The 24,146-nt window shown below is 37.7% G+C and overlaps 1 protein-coding gene and 1 pseudogene across 1 annotated transcript; one reads left to right on the forward strand and one right to left on the reverse strand.

The window, feature by feature from the left end:
- Positions 1 to 392: 392 nt before the first annotated feature.
- LOC129238959 (chronophin) lies at positions 393 to 13,790 on the reverse strand. Its single transcript, XM_054874206.1, has 5 exons — positions 13,614 to 13,790; positions 7,994 to 8,099; positions 7,754 to 7,914; positions 7,529 to 7,663; positions 393 to 946 (listed from the first exon to the last, which is right to left on the reverse strand). Exons 1-5 carry the CDS (start codon positions 13,620 to 13,622, stop codon positions 407 to 409), a joined length of 951 nt encoding a protein of 316 aa, XP_054730181.1. The 5' UTR covers positions 13,623 to 13,790; the 3' UTR covers positions 393 to 406.
- A 1,166-nt stretch (positions 13,791 to 14,956) lies between these two features.
- On the forward strand, positions 14,957 to 15,669 carry LOC129238124 (heterogeneous nuclear ribonucleoprotein 87F-like; annotated as a pseudogene).
- The last annotated feature ends 8,477 nt before the right edge of the window (positions 15,670 to 24,146 follow it).

Consider the following 24,146-nt stretch of genomic DNA (forward strand, 5'->3'; position numbering starts at 1 on the left):
AAATATTATATACATAATTAAGTATAAAAAGGAGTTGCTGTTTTGTGTGAAAGCGCATCACTCACGAACGGCTCCTTAGATGTACTCAAGGCGCATTCATTAAAGATGGTGGCACTAGGTGGCAACAATATTTTGTATGTTTGATTGTCAAAGAAAAGTATTGGCAATGTAGAAAACAAAGAATGAATTCGCATTGCTTCATTCTGGGCTGATAGCCACATGGACATGGCGAAAGAAAAAACACAAATTAGCTGATTTACCGATACCACCTTTAATAGATTTGCCTTGGATGTACTTGATTTTGTTTCTATTTTCCTACAAATCAGCAGATTTACCGACACCACCTTTAATAGATTCGCCTTGCCATAAATAATAATAAATTTTTGAATCAATTGTGGACGAATCGTTACATATTCGATTTATTCACATCGTTCATAAGTTCAATAAAATCCGCAGCGCTATCCGCATAGTAGTCGGGAATGTTGGCTAAATTAGTTTCTCTTTCCCAATCTCCTAGCTTGCAACCACCACTCAACACGACCATCGTTTGGAAACCGCATTCCTTGCCGAAGCCCACATCTTGTTCCAACATATCGCCAATCATCAGCACGCGTTTCGTATTTTCGATCTTAAAATCTTTTACGAGCATCTCAGCTAAGTCTTTGCCCGGTTTGCCAAGCGTTATTAGACGCTTCTTGCTAGAATCGGCTATAACTTGAGCGAATGGACCGGGTCCAATGATATCCAAATCCTCAGCTATCGGCAAGAGTTTGTCGGTGGCGCCCTCAATCAATATGCAATCGGGATGGCGCAAGAAGATATGCGCACGTATGAGTTTCGCCGAAGATAAATTGAAGTCAACATCGATGACTACGGCACGTACCGGCTCATCGCTGATAATGTGACGAGCGAATTCAGTGGCAGATTCTTTAAGAATTTTCGTGGGCTGCAATGGTATAAATAGATAAATGAAAAATGTGAAATGTGAAATAAAAAATGTATAGTTTATATGAATGTACTTATGTATATATAAGTCAACGATACAATAATTTGAGGTAAATGCATTACTTTTATCATTTATTCTTATCATTATTTAGCAAGATGAGCTGTATTTTTAGATATTGCAAAAAGACAGGAGCCCTTCGAAGCGATTTTCCCGCGAAATGAGAGCATTGAGATTCGCTTAAAAACCTTTGGGAAGGGTGGGGCTTCACGTCAATTCGGAAATGACTGTGCGTAATTGACGCGCAACGCGGTGCGAGCTGGCCTAAAGTAATTATCTTACCTGCCATATGCAATGTGCGACATCTATTATTTTATTTATTTATTATATTTATCTATTATTTTATTAATAAGCAAAAATTGTTTTCTGACATCAAACAAGAGATAAAGAAGATGCGGATTTACTTGGCGAATATGTAAATTACTGCATTGGATATTTTTGTGGCACATACAGATAATGCAATATTTTTTGTAGTGGTTTTTTATGGTATTATAAATGAGCGCAAATTTTTAATAGCTCTGGAAATACAATTAAAAAATATTTTATATTTATTAATGCGAAAAAATTGCCTTGAGGGATATTAAAATATCTAAAAAACTACTAAAAGCAGACCCCAAGATAAGCTCTCGGATCCTTCTGCCCTTATTGAAAAACATTTTGAACTCTGAAATAATACCATCTGAGTTAAAAGAGGGGGTTGTCACTCTTCTTCCGAAAAAGGGTTCCCTATCTGAGTGCAAAAATTGGCGAGGAATCACGTTGCTAAGCATGGTGAATACATTAATAATAGCACACGTAATTCAAAAAAGGTTGTCCAACTCATTTAATCAGGGACTACGCCAAGAACAAGCAAGCTTTCGTCCCCACTACTCTTGCGTCGATCATGTAAACTTCTTGAGAGTGATCGTGTAGCAATCGGTTGAGTGGCGCTCGCCTCTTTACCTCTGCTTCATCGACTTCGACACTTTTAATCATGAAGCAATCTGGAAAGCTCTTGAATGCAAAGGAGTGCCTGAGAAAATTGTCACCTTCATAAAAGAATTGTACTCGGGCGCTTCATGTCGCGTGAAATACGAAACTGCTATAAGTGGTAGTATCGAAGTTCAAACCGGTGTTAGGCAAGGATGTGTATTATCTCCACTCTTGTTCAACCTAATCTTGGTCCTAGCAAAGCGACAAGCGTGTGCTGTTAGAAGGAGCATTTCCTGAGGTTTATGCGGCCGGCTTGAAGACCTACACTATGCGGACGACATTTGTTTACTATCGCCTAAATACTCGGATGCATCAGCTAAACTACAAGCGGTATGCTATGCAGTAGCACAAACAGGTCTAAAAATTAACATAGCAAAGACCAAAGTAATGCGGACTAACACCACCGAAACGCAAGCCCTTTAAATTGCCGACACGCCACTTGAAGATATAAATACATTTTGTTACCTTGGGAGTATAATTTAAAAAAAAAGGCGAATCAACAACTAGCATACTCAACCGAATATCTAAAGGACGCGTTGCATTTGGCATGCTAGACAAGATATGGATGGAGATCAACCTACATCTCCAGGCACACAAAACTGAAAATATTTGATGCCAACTTGAAGTCGGTAGTTCTGTATGGATGTGAAACATGGAACTTAACAACAAACATATCACAATCATTGCAATCCTATCTAAGCCGTTGCCTACGTAAGATAATGCGGATATTCTGACCGACCTGATATATATTATAAGCCAGCAATGATCTTTGGGCGGCTACCGGGCAAACACCAGTTCACATAGAAATTATGCGTCGCAAGTGGAAATGGATCGGACACACAATGCGCAAACCACGGGATAACATCGCAAGTACAGCGCTAGACTGGACTTCCCAAGTAAGCCGTTGGTGCGGGAGGCCAGCAAACACATGGAGTCGACAAGTAGAAGCAGAGGCGGACAGAGCAGGCCGTTTTTGGAGTCAAATAAAACATCTAGCTTTAAACAAACGAAATTATAACTTGTTTATTGAGGCCCTATGTTTCATCTAGGAACTATGGGAAAATATATCTATACTATAAAGGTGAATGTCTGTACGCTGTCCGCGCATCACTACGAAACGACAACACCAAATGACGTAACAATTTTTGTACATTCATAATTTCACCCAATGAAGGTTATAGTCATGTTTTTATGATGGAACTCTCTTCCCACAGCCCACAGGCCGTGCCACCACTCTCATTCGGCACTAATAATCGAATATTTGCTTAAATTTAATCTAAAAAATTTTAGTTTTTCCTATTTCCCACTATTTATAAGACTTCATAATCCGCATAAGCTGTTCAACTTTGACCCAAATGCAAAGTTCAAAAACGGTTTGAGATAGAAAATCAATAAAAATAATGTTGCTTGATATTTTTCTGATTGATTGTTTTGATTTTATTCAACGCGGCATAGCAACGGATGTCGGGTATTGTAATATTATGGTTATTAATAAAAAATTAAAAGCAAGTGTAAATTTCCAGAAGTGCAGTTTATGTCAAAAAACTTCAGAGTACTACCTTTCTTGGTTTGAGAAATACGAGGATCTATTTTTTGGCAACTTAGAACAACTATTTCGTCCTTCTCAAATAGTTATTCACTCCATGAAAAGAGTCATACGTAAAAGGTCTAAAATATGTAAAAATTTAAGTTCTTTACGGTTTCACTATTTTTATTCAAAATAGGCCTATTTACAATTATGTATATGTGAAAAATTACATAATTTCAACAGTCAAACAGGAGGGTTGGGCATAGTGCTCTCAATAATTAATGCAATAAGCGGATAGTTCAAATATTGAAGAACTCAAGATTTAATGATAATGAAACTTATTTAACTACCACTAAAAAGGTAGTTTTTAATTAATGGTTTGCAAAATTCCCAACCCTGTCAAACAGTCAATTCATGAATGCCGAATTGTTGAGAACGTCGGGATATCGTTCTTGAAGGTTGTTCAGCAACACTTTGCGCTAGAGCTGCAATATTCTCAACGGAACTTCAAGTTTTTGGTTTGCCGCTCTATCTGCTATTTTCTATCCTCAACAGAATCAGTTTCTTGAAATTTTTCGAACAACCTTTGAGTTGTCGCCTCATTCAGATGATTGTTTTCATCGAAAAGTCACGAATTTTGCGATATGTTGTTTTTAAAGATCGACCATTTTCATAATAATTTCCAAAAATTTTAACGCGTAGTTCTATCGTGCAAAATTGCACATCTGTCCACTTGAAAAATGTCAAAGGCGGCAAAAAAAAAATGTACCGTCTAGAAATTATTCACTACTGACATCTAGGCGTCACTTTTGAAAGACTCTTTGTATTGAATTTCGTTAAGATATCTAATTTTTTTTATAATTTACTTGAGTTACTCGTTGCACAAACAGTTCAGAGCATAGAAATCAAAGCTTTAGTTATGTGGGAACTTGACATGATTTTATTAAATAATTATTAATCAATAATTTTCAAAATCAAACTTCAAAAGATCAAATGCAATATTTACGCAAAGTGGGCTAGAGTTTAAACGAGAAATTTTATACCAAAGATATACAGGGAGCGCCATATTTTATGTCGGTATGTAAACGCTAAATAACTTTGTCATTTACCAACCGATCGACTTCAACATACATGTTTTCGATACGTCAATTCCGTACAATTTCAACCATGGATCGCTTTACACCGAAACAACCGGAATCGACGCTATAAAACCCGAAATGCTTGAGAAGGTGATGACAAATGCAGAAAAAGATCGCAGTTTATGATTGCTAATAAAGGTGGCCACTTGATTGATATTGTATTCAAAAAATAGTTTTAATAAATTGCCATTTTGAATGTATACAAATCAGTTTTTTTTTTCAAAGTTATTCAATGTTTTCATACCGACATAAAAGATGGCGCACCCAGTACATACATATTATACATACATATATTAGAGTGCAACGCTCTCCATCTAAAAAATGGTACTTTTTCCATTTCAATTATGGAATTTATAATATTTTAAGACTTCCGCACAAGGCTATAGAGGGAAATGCGAGAGTTGACAAGCTTGCTAAGCCAGGCCTAGGATGAGTACTTCGAACATATATTTCTCACTCTCAGTTTTGAAGACGGAACTAGACGAGGAACTAAATCTGGAAGCACCGCTTATATTGGAAAACCTCGACCTTGACTTGCAGCACGCAAACAACCAACTTTATTTTATCACTCCTAAGAAAGAAATGTAAAATATTTGTTGAAGTACTGACGAGACATTGTTTCACTCCATATCATGCAGCTAAAATGGGATTAGCCCAGAACGATGCGTATAACTAATGCGTAAAAGAAAGGGAACACCTCCTTTGCCACTGCGCTGCTCTAAGCTGTGCTCGTTAAAACTGCCTGGGATCGGTATACTTTTAATCTCTGAAGGATATTGCTGACAAATGTTTAAACTGTTTATTAAAACTCACCAAGACATGTGCCTCGAACTAAGTTCAACACGACTCCAACAACACTGGTAACACTACGGCCCTTGTGGTCCATGTGAGATCTATTCAGATCAGCTAGATATACCTAACTTAACCTAAGGCCTCCAACGAAATATTTCGTAAAAGTATTAAGATTTATGTGACCTAAACAGATTTGAGAGTACCTCAAAAGATCTCGTTATTTTGATTCCATTGGTAAATTTTTTAAACATTTTTATGCGGAGCTTAAACTCTGCCATCATCTGAGTTGAGTTTTTGGAAAAAAAAATTTTAAAAACTAATTTTATTTATAAAAATCTCCATTTTTCGAGGTATTTTTAAATCGGTCCAGCTCACGTAAATCTATTATTCTTCCGAAATACCATATTTTGGTGTAAGTCTTAAAATATAATAAATTAAAAAAAATCCGGACACCCTAATATGCATACTTATGGAATGTAGTCTCACACCAAATTTTTGAATAAACGAATAGTCTACCCAGGTCTTAGCCTCTATATAAAATTTGCTTTACTTTAGCACTGAAATGAATTATATGGAAGATGGGCGAAGATTAGCGCCCAATTTTGCATAATTTCAATGCCAACGTAGGCGTCTGATTATGCGAGGTGTGTTCAAAAAGTATCGCGAATTTGAATTTTCGCAGGTTACGTATATTCGAATTTCGATTTTTTTGTGGCGATATGTTGGTACTCATGTCTCTCACTCATGCCGACGAGTTCGGCCAATTTGAATGTTCAGTTAATTGTTTCGGCTCGTCTTCGATTTACCTATTCAAAAAGATTCATCAAAGAACCTGTATCAAATTTTGTGTGAAAAACGAAATTAAGTGCGCGGATGCATTCCCAATGTTGACTGTGTCATACGGAGAAGCTACTTTGAACCAAAGCAACGTTTATCGGTGGTATCAGAAGGCCGAGAAGATGTGAACGATGAAAAGCGTGACGGACGCCCGAGCAATTGAACAACAGGCGAAAAAATTGATGAAGTGAAGAAAATGGTATTGGCCAATCGTCGAATCACCGTTAGAGCAGCTGCTGAGTACCTAGACAAATCGATTGGCTCGTGCCATTCCATTTTTTTCAATGATTTGCGCATGAGACGGGTCGCCGCAAAATTCGTACCAAAACTGCTCAATTTCGACCAAAAGCAGCATCGCACGAACATTGCTAATGAGATGTTGGACTCTGTCCGCGACGACCCAAATTTGCTCCAGAGGATCATAACTGGTAACGAATCGTGAGTTTATGGTTATGACGTGGAAATCAAAGCTCAATCATCTCAATGGAAACAGCCGCACGAACCAAGACCGAAAAAAGCGCGCCAAGTTCGGTCGAATGTAAAAGTTTTGCTTATCATTATCTTCGATTGCAGAGGCGTTGTGCATCATGAGTTCTTGCCACAGGGTAAAACGGTCAATAAGGAATATTACCTGCAAGTAATGCGCAATTTGTGCGAAGCAATTCGCCAGAAACGTATCACGATACCGGCCCTGCTCACACATCGTTGCTTGTGGGCAACTTTTTGTCCAAAAACAACACGCTAATGATGCCACAGCCACCGTATTCCCCAGATCTGGCCGCCTGTGATTTTTTCTTGTTCCCGAAACTGAAGAGATCCATGAAAGGACGACGCTACGCTACGATTGACGAGATAGAGACGGCATCGAAGGAAGAGTTGAACAGGATAAAAAATGATTTTTTTGAAGTGCTTCGAAGATTGGAAAAAACGTTGGCACAAGTACATAATATCTCATAGGAATTACTTTGAAGGGGGCAAAATGGATATTAATGAATAAATAAAAAATTTTTGAAAAAACACAAAATTCGCGATACTTTTTGAACACACCTCGTATGCACGCTCAAATAGCTCTATTTTGACACAAAATATCGTATGAGAGACTGACGTAAGCTCAGTCTTGGGGCATGGATAAATCGATTCCACTCGTCATTCTGAACATTTTACTATGCATAAGTATATATCTACCTCGAATTCTTTGTATAGAAGTGCGCTCCGGTATGCAAAATTAAAAATTAATTAATAAGTATGTATACTTACACCATCAATGATTTCATATCCCGCCTCTCGCAAAATATTCTTTAAATGTTCGGTCGCAATAACATAAATAAGGCCGTTGAAATTTATATTTTTGAGATACTTAACAATACTTGTGGCTGGATGTACAAGCGTGTCCTAAATTTTCAACAAAAAAGAAGTCGACAGTAGATTAATAATACATGCATAGATATGTATGTATATAAAAAATAGTATCTTTTAACATACCAAATCAACATCAATACCAATGGCCTTGAATTTCCGCTCATACTCACTAAGTGGTTGTACACTGTTGTTGCTTATAAAGTTTATTTTTTTACCAGCGCTTATAAGCATTCGATATCCTTGAGCGGCTCCCGGTATGTTGCCAACCAAGTTCCAAATCACGCCTTAAATATTTCATATTAATATGAATAAATGCCGAATTTTGTAAAATTTAAATATATGTCAAATGGCGTAGGCACTTACCATCAACATCGGAGAAAACTCGATCGAAAGAATCCAAGAACTCGCGTTTTTCCTTAATGCTTAATTTCAGAATGTGTTTTGGTGAGTTTCGAGTAGGCTCTGAATTCTAAAAATAAATATAGTTTATTTGTGGTAAATATAAGATATAAATCTCAAAATTAATTAGGGGGGGAAGCTGGTCTAGAATTTTGAAAAAATCGAAAAATTTTTTTTTGTCTTAAAAGGTGCTTTAGGGTCTTAGAAATAATATACCAAATGAGGGATGCCAGCAAAAATGTCTAAATGCCCAAATTTTTCATTCGACGGCAGTGCCTCGCAGGTATGATTTTACAATACTTACAACTTTAAACGCGTTTTTCTCGAAATCCCTTTTTTTAAACTGGCCGAAGACATAACTCGAACAAATCTTTACCGATTCTTACGAAATTTTGACAATACATTCGAAATACCTTTCTCCGGAGACGTACGTAGGATTTTTTATTTATATTCTTTATAGTGAAAATTGTAACTTTTTGTTCAAACGTGCACCATTTCGCGAAAAAACAAAATATCGAAAAAATCCTACGTACGTCTCTTTCTGTTGTTATATAGAAACTAAAAAAATTTTATTTTTTGATCCAGGACAAAAATTAAGGAGTTTACGTCTTCGGCAATGGACCCACTAGAAAAAAGGCGCCTTAGGAGAACTGCTGGACAGCGGCCATTTTGAAATTAATTCAGACAAAAAATTTTGTATTTGTACCATGAAAGCTATATTATTAAACCTATTTCACAGATTTTCGATTGATTCCTTTGTTGAGTCAAAATAAATTCATAAAATATGCCCATTTTTTGCGCTCTAGACCAGCTTCCCCCCTTAAACTTTATCTAAATTTTTTTCAGTTTACTTCTTATTAAACTCAATCCTAGAAACAAACAAATTTTCAGTGAAAATTAGAGACCTTATCCAAAATACTTGGATCATTTAACGTGGAATTTCTCCAATAATAAAAACAAATTTTGGTTCTGAAAATGCTCCAAATGCTTCTTGTATTACTTTCTACTGACTGGCATAGTAATTAACAACTAAAGCTGTCCCCGAACTCGTCACGTGTCTTCAACTGAGAATATTGTCACTATTGTGGATAGGTCTCACATAAGGTAAAGAACAGCAACTCGCTCGTACACCACCATTAACTACACCAGCCTGAAACCTCTGCATGGCGACCGTATAAAGTTCAGTTAGAATTGAAAATCTACGGCAAAATTGTCTTAAGAGCAGCTGGAAAATAATAGTGAATTTGCTCGAAAATTCATTATTTTGTTCAAAGTGGCGAATCGTCGCATATTTTCAGAGAAGCCAAAGTGTATTGTGCTTGTGAGTTTTATCATATGATCCAAAAGTACCGGGAAGGTGATGTTGACTGTTTTCTTCGATTGCCAAGGCGTAATGCACCATGATTACCTTCCGTCGGCCCAAACAGTCAATAAAGAATGTTATTTATCCGTTTTGGAGCATTTGAGAGATGCTGTACGTCGTAAACGGCCGGAAATGTACGCAAACAATTCTTGGATTTTGCATGATGATAACTCACCATCTCACCGAGCCCAAATTGTGCTGGATTATTAGACCAAACACCAAGTAAACACCATCGTGCAAACACCGTATTCACCTGATATGGCCCCGTGCGACTTCTTTTTGTTTCCCAAGTTGAAGTTACCACTTCGTCGGCCTACCAGGGTGCATGGAGCATTGGATTAAACGTTGGCACATGTATTATATGTTGCTTCAGATGGGTCATATTTTGAAGGGGATAAAATAAATTTGCCCGAAATTTAACTCTGTTTTGTTTTATTTAAACATTCCCGGTGCTTTCTGGTCCCGTCGTCGCCGTATTGCAGCACTCTTCTAGTGAACTCCTGTAAGGAGGAACTCAAACGTCTCGAACGTGCAGGAAACGTTTCCCTTATCTGAGTTCATATGCATAGGAATATAGACGGGAATGAAATTGCCGATGAGCTTGCCAGAAAGGGGTCGGTAGAACCGGTTCCAGCTATCCCCTTCTCAGACATCGGTGTCCCTTTGGCCGTCGTTAAAGGGAAACTACACAATTTTTTTCTAGATAAAGCGCAAGACAGATGGAGGTCTGTCTCATCGTATGCTATTTCAAAAACACTTTAGCCTCAATACGATAGAAACGGAACGCTTAAGGTGGTGGGAATCCCCGCCATTTAATTTCCAAACTCATTGCGGTGTTCACTGGTCACTGGGTGATCGGTATTCATGCGGAGAAGCTTGAAATTCCGTACAACTCCTTTTGCAGAAGCTGTGGGGATCCTGCAGAGAAAGAGACTGTGGAACACTTTCTCTGCAAATGTCCGGCTCTCGCGGCTGGGCTCTTGAGATCCCTTAGCGTACCCTTTAGGGATGACTTGAAAAAATTCTCCAGCCTTTTCTCTCTTCCACTAGATCAACAGCACTGGATGGCTGCAGACGGTTTTTTTCTCTTAATCTTTTCACAGGGGGTGGTCCACATTGTGGTATCAAAACGGCACGTTCGTGCTACTTGAAGTGTACCTGGGGTACTCTTGCCATCTACCTACCTACCTACCTGTTCATAGAGTAGGTATGGTTTTCAGAGCAGGACATTATTACATGGGGGCAGCCATTGAAGAATTGGATGTAACGAGCTTCGCTTTCATTAGGACGGCGCTATGGGGCCACACAATCCCAAACAAAAATCCATACTTTGCGCTCTAAGTACAATAATCGTCTTATCAGCAATTGCGATTTGATACGGTTACACTTCTTATGTTGGCTGTCTTTAACAAGGCGTAGATGGCAAGATCAATGTAATGCGAATAATGCAGAAACCATCCATATCTTAAGGCGAATATAGATAGAGCATTCGAGAGAAAGAGCAAGACATTGATAGCATGGTCGTGGAGAATTGAGTTAATAGGATAAATAACTGCAGAGCCAGCAGAGGCAGTTATTTCAATGAAGTTTACTGAAACGGGCCATTGTTTCTATTGCATGTAAACAAAAACCATTGGTTCGCATAATTTGCCACCGGGTACTGAAAAAATATTTTTTTTTGTTGAATATTCAAAATTTATTACATTACTACTCCACCAATCAGTGCGAAATTTACGACTTAATATTTTTTCATTAATTTTATTTAGAATAAGTCAGACCTCAAGAATGATAGAAACAATTTTGCGCCCATCAGAGAGATATGAAAATGAGAATAAAAGCGTAAGAAGAAGAAAGTACTACACAAGCAACACACGCATAATTAGCACAAGTGCGGCGTCACACTCACAACGAATCTGTCAAATTCGAAAGTCATGCAAAGTAGTGGTACCACGATCGACCCCTATTAAATATTCTCTCCATCGTAGTCAAAGCTAACTATTAATGTTACTTTCCATCCAGAAAAATACTGAGTACTCTGTAATCTCTTAAGTACTGAGTAGAGTGAACGAACATTAAGAATTTAATCAAAAACGTACTATAACAGTGTCAGAAGGCTAACGAGTGGGCGAATAAACTAGGAATTCTCTTGATTATATAGATTAGATTAGATTTGTGGGGGACTGGACAAGTCCAAGCATTCAGTCAGGAGACCATTGTACTACACCCGGGTAGATTTTAGTAGAAAGAATAGAGATAGGAAACATAAAAAGTGGGTGGTAAGATGGATAAATTAGTTTGAGGTCACTCTTCCACAAATCTCTGGAATTCATTGATGAATCTGAAGAGATCCGGAAGAGGAAAATTATGAACTTTGTCCACACTCAGTATATCGCAACCCAATATCCTAAGTCTGATTCTGGAAAACGCAGGACTGCTACACAAAAAATTATCTGCAGTGTCGTCATTCTCAAGACAGCATAGGCATATCGGGCTGTCTACGACCCCCATGGCAGCCATATGCTGATCACAGACGTTGAGCCCTGTGATTACACCCACCAGTACTCTTAAGTCCTTTCTGCTGAGTTTTAGGAGAAAGGTCGCTATTTTCCTGTTTGGTTCTTTCACAAAGCACTTGGCTACTCTGCATGAGTTCAGCCCAGACCAACGTCCTCTATGGGTAGACCTCATGAAGTCGTCAATCAATAGTTGAATCGATGCGGAATTGACACCTAGAAAGGGTTCAGGGTCTAGTGGCATACTTGTAGGACCTTCATTAGCCAATTTATCAGCTAAGAACTAAAATAGGAACGACAGAAGCTTTGTTGTGATAACTTCGAGTTTATTTATTCAAAATAGCCCCCTCTGGCCTCGATACACTGTTTTGCGCGATATGAAAGCTTTTCGAAAGATTTTTTCAGGTCATTGACCGGAATGTCCTTCAAGATGTCGGTACAAGCCTTTTGGATGGTCTCTACGGACGCAAAACGTTTTTTTTTTTTTCGAATAGGTAGAAGTCACAGGGAGCCATATCGCGTGAATACGGTGAGTGATTGATGGTTGAAATGCGATTTCTAGTCAAAAAATCAGTCACAAGAGGTGATCGATGAGATGGTGCATTATCATACAATAAGCGGCAGCTTCTGCCTTCGCTGTATTCAGTGCGAATTCGACGAATGCGATGCAACAAACGCTTCAAAACGCCAAGATTGCATGGTCGGTTTGGCCCGTTGGCACGAATTGCTTGAGGACAATTCCCTTGAAATCGTAAAGACAATTCAACATCGACTTGATTTTTGGCTTCTCCAAACGCGATTTTTTGCGTGGAGGCTTGTATGGGGCCTTCCATTCGGCACTTTGACGCTTAGTTTCAGGCTCATGTTGGAAACACCACGTTTAACCACCAGTTACAATGTTGTAAAGGAAGTTCTCGTATTTTCTCGCCTCTTTATTGATCTCTTTCGAATGTTGAATTCTGAGTAATTTTTGGTCTTCAGTTAACTTGTGCGGAATGAAACGTGCACAGACTTTTCGTAAGCCCAAATTATCAGTTAAAATGTTATAAATCGATGTTTTGGAGATATTTAACTCCGATTCCATGAATTTGAACAATAATTTCGGTTCATTTTTGATAAATTTACGAACAATTTCGATGGAGTTGTCAGTGATTACTGATTTTGGGCGGCCCATATGTTCATTGTCATTTATGTCCTTCCTCACAACCATCTCTGAAACGTGTAAACCACTCATGAACTCTGAGACGAGATAGACAATCATCGCAATAAACTTTTTTCATCAACTCAAATGTTTCGGTAAACGTTTTACCAATTTTACAACAAAATTCATATTAGCTCTTTGTTCGAAACTCATTTTTGTACCCATGACACAAACATACTGACAAACATACTTAGACGCAATAACTTCGCTTCCACTGAACCGAATGTCTCCAAGCTTTCATTGGAATTCAGCTAGGGATGTAACTTGCAACGCACTAATTCATTAAAAAGATAGCGCCTTCGAAAAAATATTTAAAACACCAGTCTTGTTTATTTTGGACTTCTCCTTGTACATTGGCGTACTCGAACTTTATTTGTTTGCACCCATTTTAGGTTTATTTTTTGTACTCATTATTTTTTCTTTTTTTTCGTGAAATCTCGTTAAACAAAAACTGCATAAGTATTTTTTTCTACTCGCTTCTCTGCTCCCAATGTGGCAAGAACTTACACTTGTCATGTTGTGTTGTTAATAATCCGAAACCTGTGTGAATGCGTTAAGTATTTGGTTCTCCTTAGTTAATAGAATGAATCCTTCTTTATGTTTTAGTTTTGCCGTACTTTTACTCCGATTATCGTTATTTTGTCAACTGAACTGAAGCCATCTAATTCGCAACTAACTGGTAAATATAAAAAAGGGTCGTCACACTTGCAGGCCTGCCAATATAATTTACCTGTACACAAATACATACATACAAAACCGTGATAATCTAACGCTTCACTTATCGCAAAAATTAATTAATCTTACTGCATTTTACTATTTCGCAGCAAGCACAAAGTTCTCTTACCGATACAATCTTAATGTACTTATACAAAAATCAGTGGCGCATTATGTGTAAAATCTATTGCCGCCTCATATTTCTTCGAATTTACCGCCCCTAAATGCTATCCGCCAGAAGCAGAGTATAGTAGCCTTTAATTATTATTCTTATTTGGCAATATAACCGTTTGTAGGCCTGTGTGGAGTTCTAAAAACTTCGCCAATTTACACTGATCTTTGCTAGATTCTACTACTTTCTAATTAAATAAAAAAAATAAATAAAAATTTTAAAATTAAAAAAAAAGAACACAAAGATTTAGACTGATCTCACCGCATCTGATCCTACCATTGGCTTTTTACGTGTTATTGTTGTTGGCAGTCACCGTAGCCGAATGGGTTGATGCGTGACTACCATTCGGAGTACGTAGGTTCGAATTTCCGTGAAGCACCAAAATGAAGAAAAAAGTCTAATAGCGGTCGTCCCTGGGCAGGCAATAACAAACCTACGAGTGTATTTCTGCCATGAAAAAACTCCTCGTAAAAAATATCTGCCGTTCGGAGTCGGCTTAAAAATGTAGGTGGACAAATGTCAAGACGCACGCCAGAAATAGGAGATGGAACTCGGCGAAACACCTAACAGAATTTGTTTTGCTTGTTGTTGTTGTAGTAGTTCATCAAGCTCTCATCATCAGTCTCATCCACGGTATGCCCGAGAAATATGCTGTTTGAACTTTACCACACTGAAGATATCGGTCACCGATCACCGAAATGAAGCAGCGTCGGGTGCGGCTAGTATTTGGATGTGGGGTCGCTTGGGAACAACGCGAGTTGTTGCACTTCAGCAATAATTTCTTTCTTTCATTTTTCGCAAGCCACTACCACAGTATCGATTTGGTACGCATCAACTTTGATTAAAATATTTTGTGTTTAGAATTAATTTATAAAGTTAGTAGTTGCGATTAAAATTTTAACAGTTTCACACAGTACACAAAGTTTTAGAAGAAGTACTCGATGAGCGGGAAAATTTGAAAGAAATGGCTGATATGGAGAAAGAAAAAACTCGAAAACTCGGAAATTACAAAGACGAGCCTATCAGTGAACCTGAAGAATTAAGAAAGCTTTTCATTTCTCTACAGACGATGGCTTAAAAGCCCACTTTGAGAAATGGGTAAACATCGTAACCGTGGTTGGTTGAAGGATCCGAAAACAAGATTTTCGCGGGGTTTCGGCTCCATTACTTATTCTCTGTCTTAGATTATTAAAGTGCTCGTCCTCATAAAATTGATGAACGTACAGTGGAGCCCAAGCGTGCCGTCCAAATGCAGGTGAAACTGTTAAGAAATTGTTTGTTGGTAGTCTCGCGATGATCATCATGGAGAGTGTTTACGCGAATACTTCTTGTCATACGGTAACATTGTCGGAATAAATATTGTTGCAGACAAGAAAACTGGAAAGAAATGTGGATTTGCATTTATCGTATTTGATGACTATGATCCGGTGGATAAAATTATTCTGCAAAAGAATCCTGCCATAAAAAAATAAAGACCTCGATGTAAAGAAAGCTATTGCCAAACAGGAGGTGGTGATGGAATGCTAAGGAGGTGGTGATGGAGTCGGTGGTCGTGGTCAAGGCGCCCGAGGTGGCGGTGATGGTGGAGAACGTAATAATCAAGCATAGGGTGGAAATAACAGACAGTCCTGTGGAAACTGGAGCGGAAATAGTTTTATATTTTTTGGTTTACTATGATAGGGGTTTGTTTCATATATTTATATATGTAGATATATACATATACATATATGTACATACAAAACATGTACATATTTTTTTCAAAGGGACAAGAGTGCTAGGTGAGTGATTTTTTACGGGAACCTGCTGATGTTTAGCTGGGATCAGATGTTTTGTAAAGAATGAAAGTAAGGTGGCTTCAAGCTTCAAAGGCCATTATAGGAGACTTCGGGAATAATAAGAGGGGCCATGGACATATTGAATACCTTAGGACTATGGTCTACTACCGCCGGATCTATATCTTTCAGCATCAGCATGTTGATACCGTCCGAACCCGATGTCGAGAGTCCATTACAGTTAAATTGTAAGAGCTTACAATTCCTCGGGGTGTACGGAACGCGAGAGGTTGGTCCTGCTGTGCATGCCGTTGTTGATGTTGTTGTGCCCTGATAGTGAGAGAAGGATTGGGGGTGCAGAGCTCTACAGTAGAGGAACAGCGCAGTCACATATCCAATAGCGGTGCGTAGACCAGAGCATCTCCGAAGAGAGCACCAACCATTGAAAGAATTTCACTTCACTGATTTCAGGTTACGTAGAGTTTCCGATTATAGTGCTTAACGGAAACAGTGGGCCATTGAGTGAAGTAAAGACTATGGAGGCTTCGGGCACCTAATGACAAGAACAGCATCTGACCACAAATCGTGTGGTCCACACCTTGTTAGTCCTAACACCTCAGCGGGTCTTAAAATGGCACCACCCGTTGCACTGGGCGTTTTTGACAGGTGCGGCAGAAATTAACTTCGGTTGCAGGTTGAGACTCAAAGCCAGCCCTAAAAGGAAGTGTTTGGACCAGCCTTACTGCAGAGAGCTGCTCCAGTGACGATAGACGAGGGATGAGGTTTAGCGTACTATACTCGTGCACTGGGACCACAGCCTTTGGTTGGGAGAACCCCTAGACATATCGGTACGCAGAACTGACTGCCATGCGAGCAGGTTCCTACGTGTCCTTGGTTTCGCTCTCTAACTATGCCCCGTATTTTCAGCGGAGCATCATTGTCTGTACGTCCTGCATTCCCAAATCAGCGCAACCATTTTATTTTTGTCCTTGATTATATCCATGCCACTATAAAGCAGATACAATTCATCATACCATCTCCTTCGATAGCGGTCGGCCATAGCTCTTGCGTAAAATATTTCTCTCGAATGCTCTCAAGTTATTTTCATCTTTGTTAAGCAACATCCACGTCTCTGTGTTATATACAAGAATGGGCATGGTGAGAGATTTGTAAGGCGTAATTTTTTCCCGTCGAAAGAGTGATTTGCTTTTTAGTTGCCTATCGAGCACGAAGTTGCACTTGTTGCCAAAGGTTATTTTTAATTTGATTTAGGTGTGGGACTAGCTAGGAAAATCTGGTCACTATTGAATTTTCCAGGCCGAAGTTACTCTGATAAGCGCCAATCAATTTATTAGATGTTAGAATTTTCAAAAACTTAAATTTTTTGGCATTTTCTCAAATATTGTGTGAAAATTTGAACTGAATCCGGCAAATACTTTTCGAGTTATTCAACAATTAACAAAGGGCGCTCGCGCGCTCCGAAGCAGATAGCAAAACTTTAAATGCGTTTTTCTCAAAATTATGTTTTTTGAACTGGTGATCACTGTAACTTAAAAACCGCTTGGTAGATTCAAATAAAATTTATACTGCTTTTGAAAACATAAAGGACTCGTGCTTGATTGAAGGATTTTTTTTTTCAAAATTTCGATTTTTTTAAACAATTAATTGTCGGCTTTTTTCTCGAAAATCTGAAAAATATATCCTGAGCTCGCCATATTGTTACTTTTGAAAATAAAAAAAGTTTCGATCAGGCACAAGATTATCTATTAATAAAACTAATTTCTCTTGTCCGATTGATTTTAGATAAATCTCCAAGGAGAAACGGGCTCCACACACACAGCGATCACTTTTACAATTATTAATTTTTTTTTTTAAATTTTGCTAAAGTCAAGTCGAAACATGATGTGTTAACGTCATGTTTTTATTTTTGTAAAATAAAGCAATCGGCTTGAAAAAAAAATTATTGAAAATCATAATTTTTTCGGGCCTCTGACTACCCCTAACCCCTTAAGATAGGATGCAATCTTTCAGACAGTATCATCGGTAATTAGCGCAAACTGCAGGATATCCTTTATTATAGGTTGGTCAGAGTATACAAAAGATGCAGTCTTCGTACATTCATTCAACGGACCAAATTGCACTTGTATATACATCTGCACCTACAGCTCTTTCTTTGCCGGCTTTGAACAGCCCAGATGATCTACCGTCGTTTGTTGTTCCTAAGGTATCTTATAGCTATTCTTATCACGTTTTTGGGCGAGAGGATAGATATGAGCTTCACCCCTATACGTCACTCTATTTTCTCTCTCGTCAATTCAACAGCTTTGAGAAATGCTCTTTATAAATCAATTTTACATAGAAAGATCTTATAAGTGCTGTCCCGGCTACCCTATAGCAAGCACGAAATATAAAAATACACTAAAAATTCTTTAATAGTTAGAAATCAGTTGCTCCGAAAAATCATCTATCAGACGAACACAAATCAACTAATAAGAACGTTCAGATCACCATTCTTAATATTGCATTGCAACGATCAGTCAAAAGCTGCTCATGAAAACCATTTGATGCCCAGAAGCACAGTGAAACAATGGGGTCTTCTATTTCTGAGAAAACATCAAAATGCACAAAACATATTGCAGGAGATACTCGGCCTCAACAACTGCCAAAAGTAACAAATAATTGAAAAAGATGCATTTTTCTGCTTGTGTATAGATTTAGTTTTCTGTTTTCTGCAAATGCAATTCATTAAGTGGAAATGTTGGCGTTTGTGTGTATTCACGGAAATGGATATTGCTCACTCCAGTGATTCAAAGTATCAATTACACACTTTTTGCGGTTGAGTGGATCAGCAAAAGAATTATATGTAATGAGTTCATACAAAACAAACGAAAGTGCACACATACATACAAGTATATTACTATGCATTTCTTGTCTGAAGCTACGTACAGATGTGCATACGTACAGACGTATGGGCATATGTTAATTTTTATTAATAAAACTTTATCTGTAAATGCGATATTGATAACAAGAATATTTACTTGACATGAATAATTCGGTATATTCATATGTACATACAGTACTTGCACTATTCAAGCCATTACCGCGCTGCAAATGATAAGAATTGAGATAAAATTGTTAACAATTTCATACCTTAATTTCAGTATCTTTTTATTAATTACAAATGGTGTCATTACTTCCCTTCCGCGTTGCATGCTCGTTGTGCAGTTTTTGATTCTAGCCGGTGCAATACACCAAAGGTTCGAAATATGTACATATGATTTTTTTTAAATAATCTATTGCTTGCGCTCTTGTAGAGATAACCCAATGATTTTAGGTATTACCAGACACTCTCAATCGGATTGACACACGGCGAGTTGTTGGCCATGAGAAAAGAGGCTAAAAAATAGTTATTCAACTATATTACAGACTATTTCAAAAATATTATATAGATTCTTTCCATTTCAATTCAAAAGGCCTATTCGGGACATGTCCTTCGATTTCGATGTAACTCAAATATGTTGCTCTCTGGTCAAAATAATGAGACACGTATTTTTTTTTTCGCCCGAAAACATTTTTTTTCAAGCTTTATCGGCAATTTTGTTTTTCGGCTCAAAATAGATTTTTTTAATAATATAAGAAAATTTTGTTTTTAAATGCTCATAACTTAGTCAAAAATGAACCGATTTCAATAATTCTGGGTTCAAAATGATCGTAATTACTTACACGAGCGATTTCATGTAGAAACAGTTGCAAAAAAGTAGTTGCAAATTTTTTATTTTGCAAAAAAACAAAAAGTGCGAAACAGGTTTTTTACTCAAAAATTCATTACTCAAAAACAACTCATTTTAGCTACTGGGCATTCAGCTTAATTGAAGTTTGAGGTGTCCTCTTGATTTGGAAAAAGTTATAAAAAAAAAACAAAAATACACTTTTTGAAATATTGAATTTCGAAAAAATTTCAATTTTTTTTCTTTTTTGCTAAATAAAAAATTTTCAACTACTTTTTTTGCAATTGTTTCTATATGAAGTCGCTCGTGTAAGTAATTACGATCATTTTGAACCCAGAATTATTAAAATCAGTTCATTTTTGACTAAGTTATGGGCATTTAAAAAAAATTGTTTCTTATATAATTAAAAAAAATCGAGTTTGAGCCGAAAAACAAAATTGCCGATAACTCTTGAAAAAAATTTTTTTCGGGCGAACAAAAAAATACGTGTCTCATTATTTTGACCAGAGAGCAATATATTTGAGTTACATCGAAATCGAAGAACATGACCCGAATAGCCCGGTTGAATTGAAATGGAAAGCATCACTTGTTTTTGTCATTTTATTATATCAGTCAACCGCAAGTGTCCTCTGGGATTTTCACTAGAAGCATTGAACAAAGAATTTGTCTTAAATTTTGTGTTTTGAGCGGGGTTTTCTTGTGCTGAATCGTTGGAAAGGTTGCAGAAGGCCTATGGCGAGTGTGCTTTATCAAAAATATGGGTATACGAGTGGTATAAAGCTTTTGCAGAGGGCCGAGAAGTCGAGGAAGATTTGCTCCGATCTGGTCGCCCATCAACGTTTTTTAACGGATGAAAACGTCGACAAAGTCAAGAAAATGGTGCTGGAAAGCCATCATTTAGTTTGTGGGCGGTGGCTCGTGACCTTAGTGTACATATCTCACGAATCAATTCGCAACATTTTACATCATCAATTGGGCATGAGACGAGTGCCTGCCTGCTCGATTTGTTCCAAGAGAGTTGAATTAAAAAAAAAAATGCATCGGAAGAAGGTGGCTAAAGACATGCTTAAGCAAGATAATAAGTGAATTCGGACCCAACGTTTATCTAGCGCATCATAACAGGTGATGAGTCGTGGGTATATGTGTTTCACATGCAAACCAGTCAACAGGCGCCTGAATGGCGCTATCCACATGAGTCGAGACCTTTGAAAACCACGTCAAAGTCGCTGAAAAGTGAAAGTCATGCTACTCTTTTTCTTTGATTATCCAGCTGTTATGCACTCGAAACTCGTGCAAAATGGTTCTTTTTCCTTTTCTCAAAACTTAAATTGCCACTCCGCGAACGCCGCTATGAGTCGATAGAGGCCATTAACGAGAATTCGCTGAAGGAGCTAAGCAAAAGGTGCTTTGACGACGGGACTAATCGTTAGCATATGTGTATTGCTTCGAATGGAGCCTAATTTGAAGGCGACCAAATAATCTTTGATCATTAAACAATTATTTTGCGTTTTATTGAACGATTCCGGTACTTTTTAGACAGAATGTCTATAAATCACAGTATGAAGGGAAACCGCATGACAAGTATTTTATGAGTAGATTGATTTATTAATTCATTTATTATTTTTGCGTAGAACCGCTCATGACATTTATTTCTTAAAGATAATCCCTTTGAAATGTTGGCCGCAACTGCGCCGTTGAGGACTCGCAGGAGGACTTCGGTCGGTATCTCGTGAATGACTTTAGTAATGTTGACTTCCAATGCCTCAATCGAAGCTGGTTTATCTACAAAGCATTTATACTTTACATACCCCCACCAATAAGTCAAAAAGCGTTATATCACACGATCTTGGTGGCCAATTCACTGGTCCGAGACGAGAGATAAATTGCTCACCGAAACGACGACGCAGTAAATCCATTGTTTCACTGGATGTATGGCAAGTAGCGCCATCTTGTGGGAACTCAATGTTATGGAGATCACGGCCTGCAATTTTCAGCATCGAAAAGTCGTTTATCATGGCCCGATAGCGCTTGCCATTCACTGACGCTAGCCTCGTCTTTGAAAAAAAATGGGCCGATGATTCATCCAGCCCATAGGCCGCACCAAACGGCCGTTTTCTGTGAATGCAATGCGTGTTCCTGAATGACTTTGGGTTGCTCTTCAGCTCAAATGCGGTAATTTCGCTTATTGTTCCGCTTATTATTTCATGACTATCATCCGTAATTCAGAGTGAACGTAGGTTCGAATATCGGTGAAAGACCAAAATTAAGAAAAAGTTTTTCTAATAGCGGTCACCCCTCGGCAAGCAACGGCAAACCTCCGAGTGTATTTCTGCCATGAAAAAGCTCCTCATAAAAAATATCTGCCGTTCGGAATCGGCTTGAAATTGTAGGTCCCTCCATTTGTGGAACATCAAGACACACGCCAAAAATAGAAGGAGGAGCTCGGCCAAACACCCAGAAAGAGTATACTCGCCAACTAAATATATATATTAAGCCATAAATGGACCTCGCCCCTGAACAAAATTCGGGTCCCAAAATGCGGATCTTCGGCGAGTTTGTCAAGAGCCCAACGGCTGAAATTATGACGCTTTGATGGATCGGCTCGCTTTAAATCTTGCTGTATTTTGTTGTTTCGCAGCAAAGCAATGCTTGCTTAAACGATCGTATGACGCTGCAGAGGCTCAGAAAGAGTGTGGCACTGAAGAAGCGAGTGTGCACAAAACAAACCAAAATCGAAAATTTATTTAATTTCAAATTAAACGTATCGCTTTAAAGGAACTTTGCACCTAGCCCGGTTTTCATTACGTGCAAGAATCGAGTTTCTACTGTACATTCCTTTATCTCTATACTCGTACTATTAAACTTCAGATATTGGATTGATTGAAGGAGGGCAGAGCAATTATAGTCAAAAGTTTATTTTCTCACAAAAAATACATACATATAGTGTGTATGTGTATATGCATATTTTGTATATATATGTATATGGACATATGGCCGACGTAGATGTAGCTAAAATATTTTTGTATATATTTTTTTTTATTGCTTTATTATGAGTGTGGCTGTGTAGATTTGGTAATCTAGCTTTGCATATGCATTTAAGTAAATACACATACATATAAAGGTCATCATCCTTATACGAGTTAAGCCAATTAATTTGCAATATGTGCATTAGCATATTGAAGGAAGCGATAATCTGTACTAATATTATAAAGAGGAAAACTTTGTTTGTTTGTTTGTTTGTTTGTTTGTTTGGTTGTAATGAATAGGCTCAAAAACTACTGGACCGATTTTAAAAATTCTTTCACCATTCGAAAGCTACATCATCCACGAGTAACATGGATTATATTTTATTTTGGAAATAGGGCTCGAGATATAGGTCAAAACGTGGACCCGGGTAACCTTCGGATGTGTATGTACAATATGGGTATCAAATGAAAGCTGTTGGTGAATGCTTTAGTTCAGAGTATTTTTCATGCCGCTCCGTGACTAGGGTCTCGAGATAGAGACCAAAACGTGGACCCTAGAATGTGTTTGTACAATATGGATATCAAATTGAAGCTGTTGGTGAATGCTTTAGTACAGAGTATTTTTCATGCCGCTCCGTGACTGGGGTCTCGAGATATCGGTCAAAACGTGGACCCGGGTACCCTTTGGTTGTGTATGTACAATATGGGTATCAAATGAAAGCTGTTGATAAGTGCTTTAATACGGGGTAATTTTCATACCTATTGATGACTAGGGTCTGGAAATATATGCCAAAACGTGGACCCGCCGTGTCTTTGCACCGAATTAAACCAAGCTTATGCACATTGTTAAGTAAGTATTGAAAATGGGTTTCGTAAAGTTTGGTTGTAATTCGGAGCACTGGCAACGGGTACAGCGTTCTTTTGAGCCAGCCATAATGTCGCTTACTTTTTTAACGCTTGGGGCGGAACTGAACTGTCAAATTGACAGTATGAGTTACAATGTGTCAATATTTCTTTCTGATTTGGATGCCATAAGGAAAAAACGTAAGTGCAACATGTAAAAATTGTTTGTGAATTTTTTTGGAGTGGTTTTTGGAACAGTGAATAATTTCTTACGAAATTTGAGAATTTAATGTGAAATCCGAATGAAATTATGTGTTCGTGGAAAAACAATTTTTTTCGTTTTTTTTTTTTTTTTTGAAAAATATAAATGGATAATGGTTAAAAAAGCTCCAATGCTTAATAAAACATATAAATTGAAACGAAAAATTCATGGATGATCAGGAAAAAAGACGATTGTTTATTCATATGCGTTGATTTGAAATTTAAAAACAATCTTCTTTTTTCCTGATTTTCAATTTATATTTTATATTTACTCAAAAACAAATAGAAAAACAAAAAATATTGTTTATGCCAAAGCGATTGAATAAAGAATAAATAAATAAATAATATGAAATTCATATATTTTCTGTTCTAAACCATATCTATTCTATTTTAGTGTGCCCAGCGAAGGGGGCCGGGTTTGCTAGTTATTATTACTAAAGCTATCCTATGACTACAAAAAAAACAAATTATTCAAAAAACCCTGTTGGACTTGTCGGTCAATTTTGCATTTTTGTATTGGGACAGGGAACGTGTTAAAACGGAGAAATTAAGGCGTACCTGGGTGAGCCAATTTCCAAATTTGT

This window comes from Anastrepha obliqua, chromosome 2 (genome assembly GCF_027943255.1).
Source record: "Anastrepha obliqua isolate idAnaObli1 chromosome 2, idAnaObli1_1.0, whole genome shotgun sequence".
NCBI classification, from domain to species: domain Eukaryota; kingdom Metazoa; phylum Arthropoda; class Insecta; order Diptera; family Tephritidae; genus Anastrepha; species Anastrepha obliqua.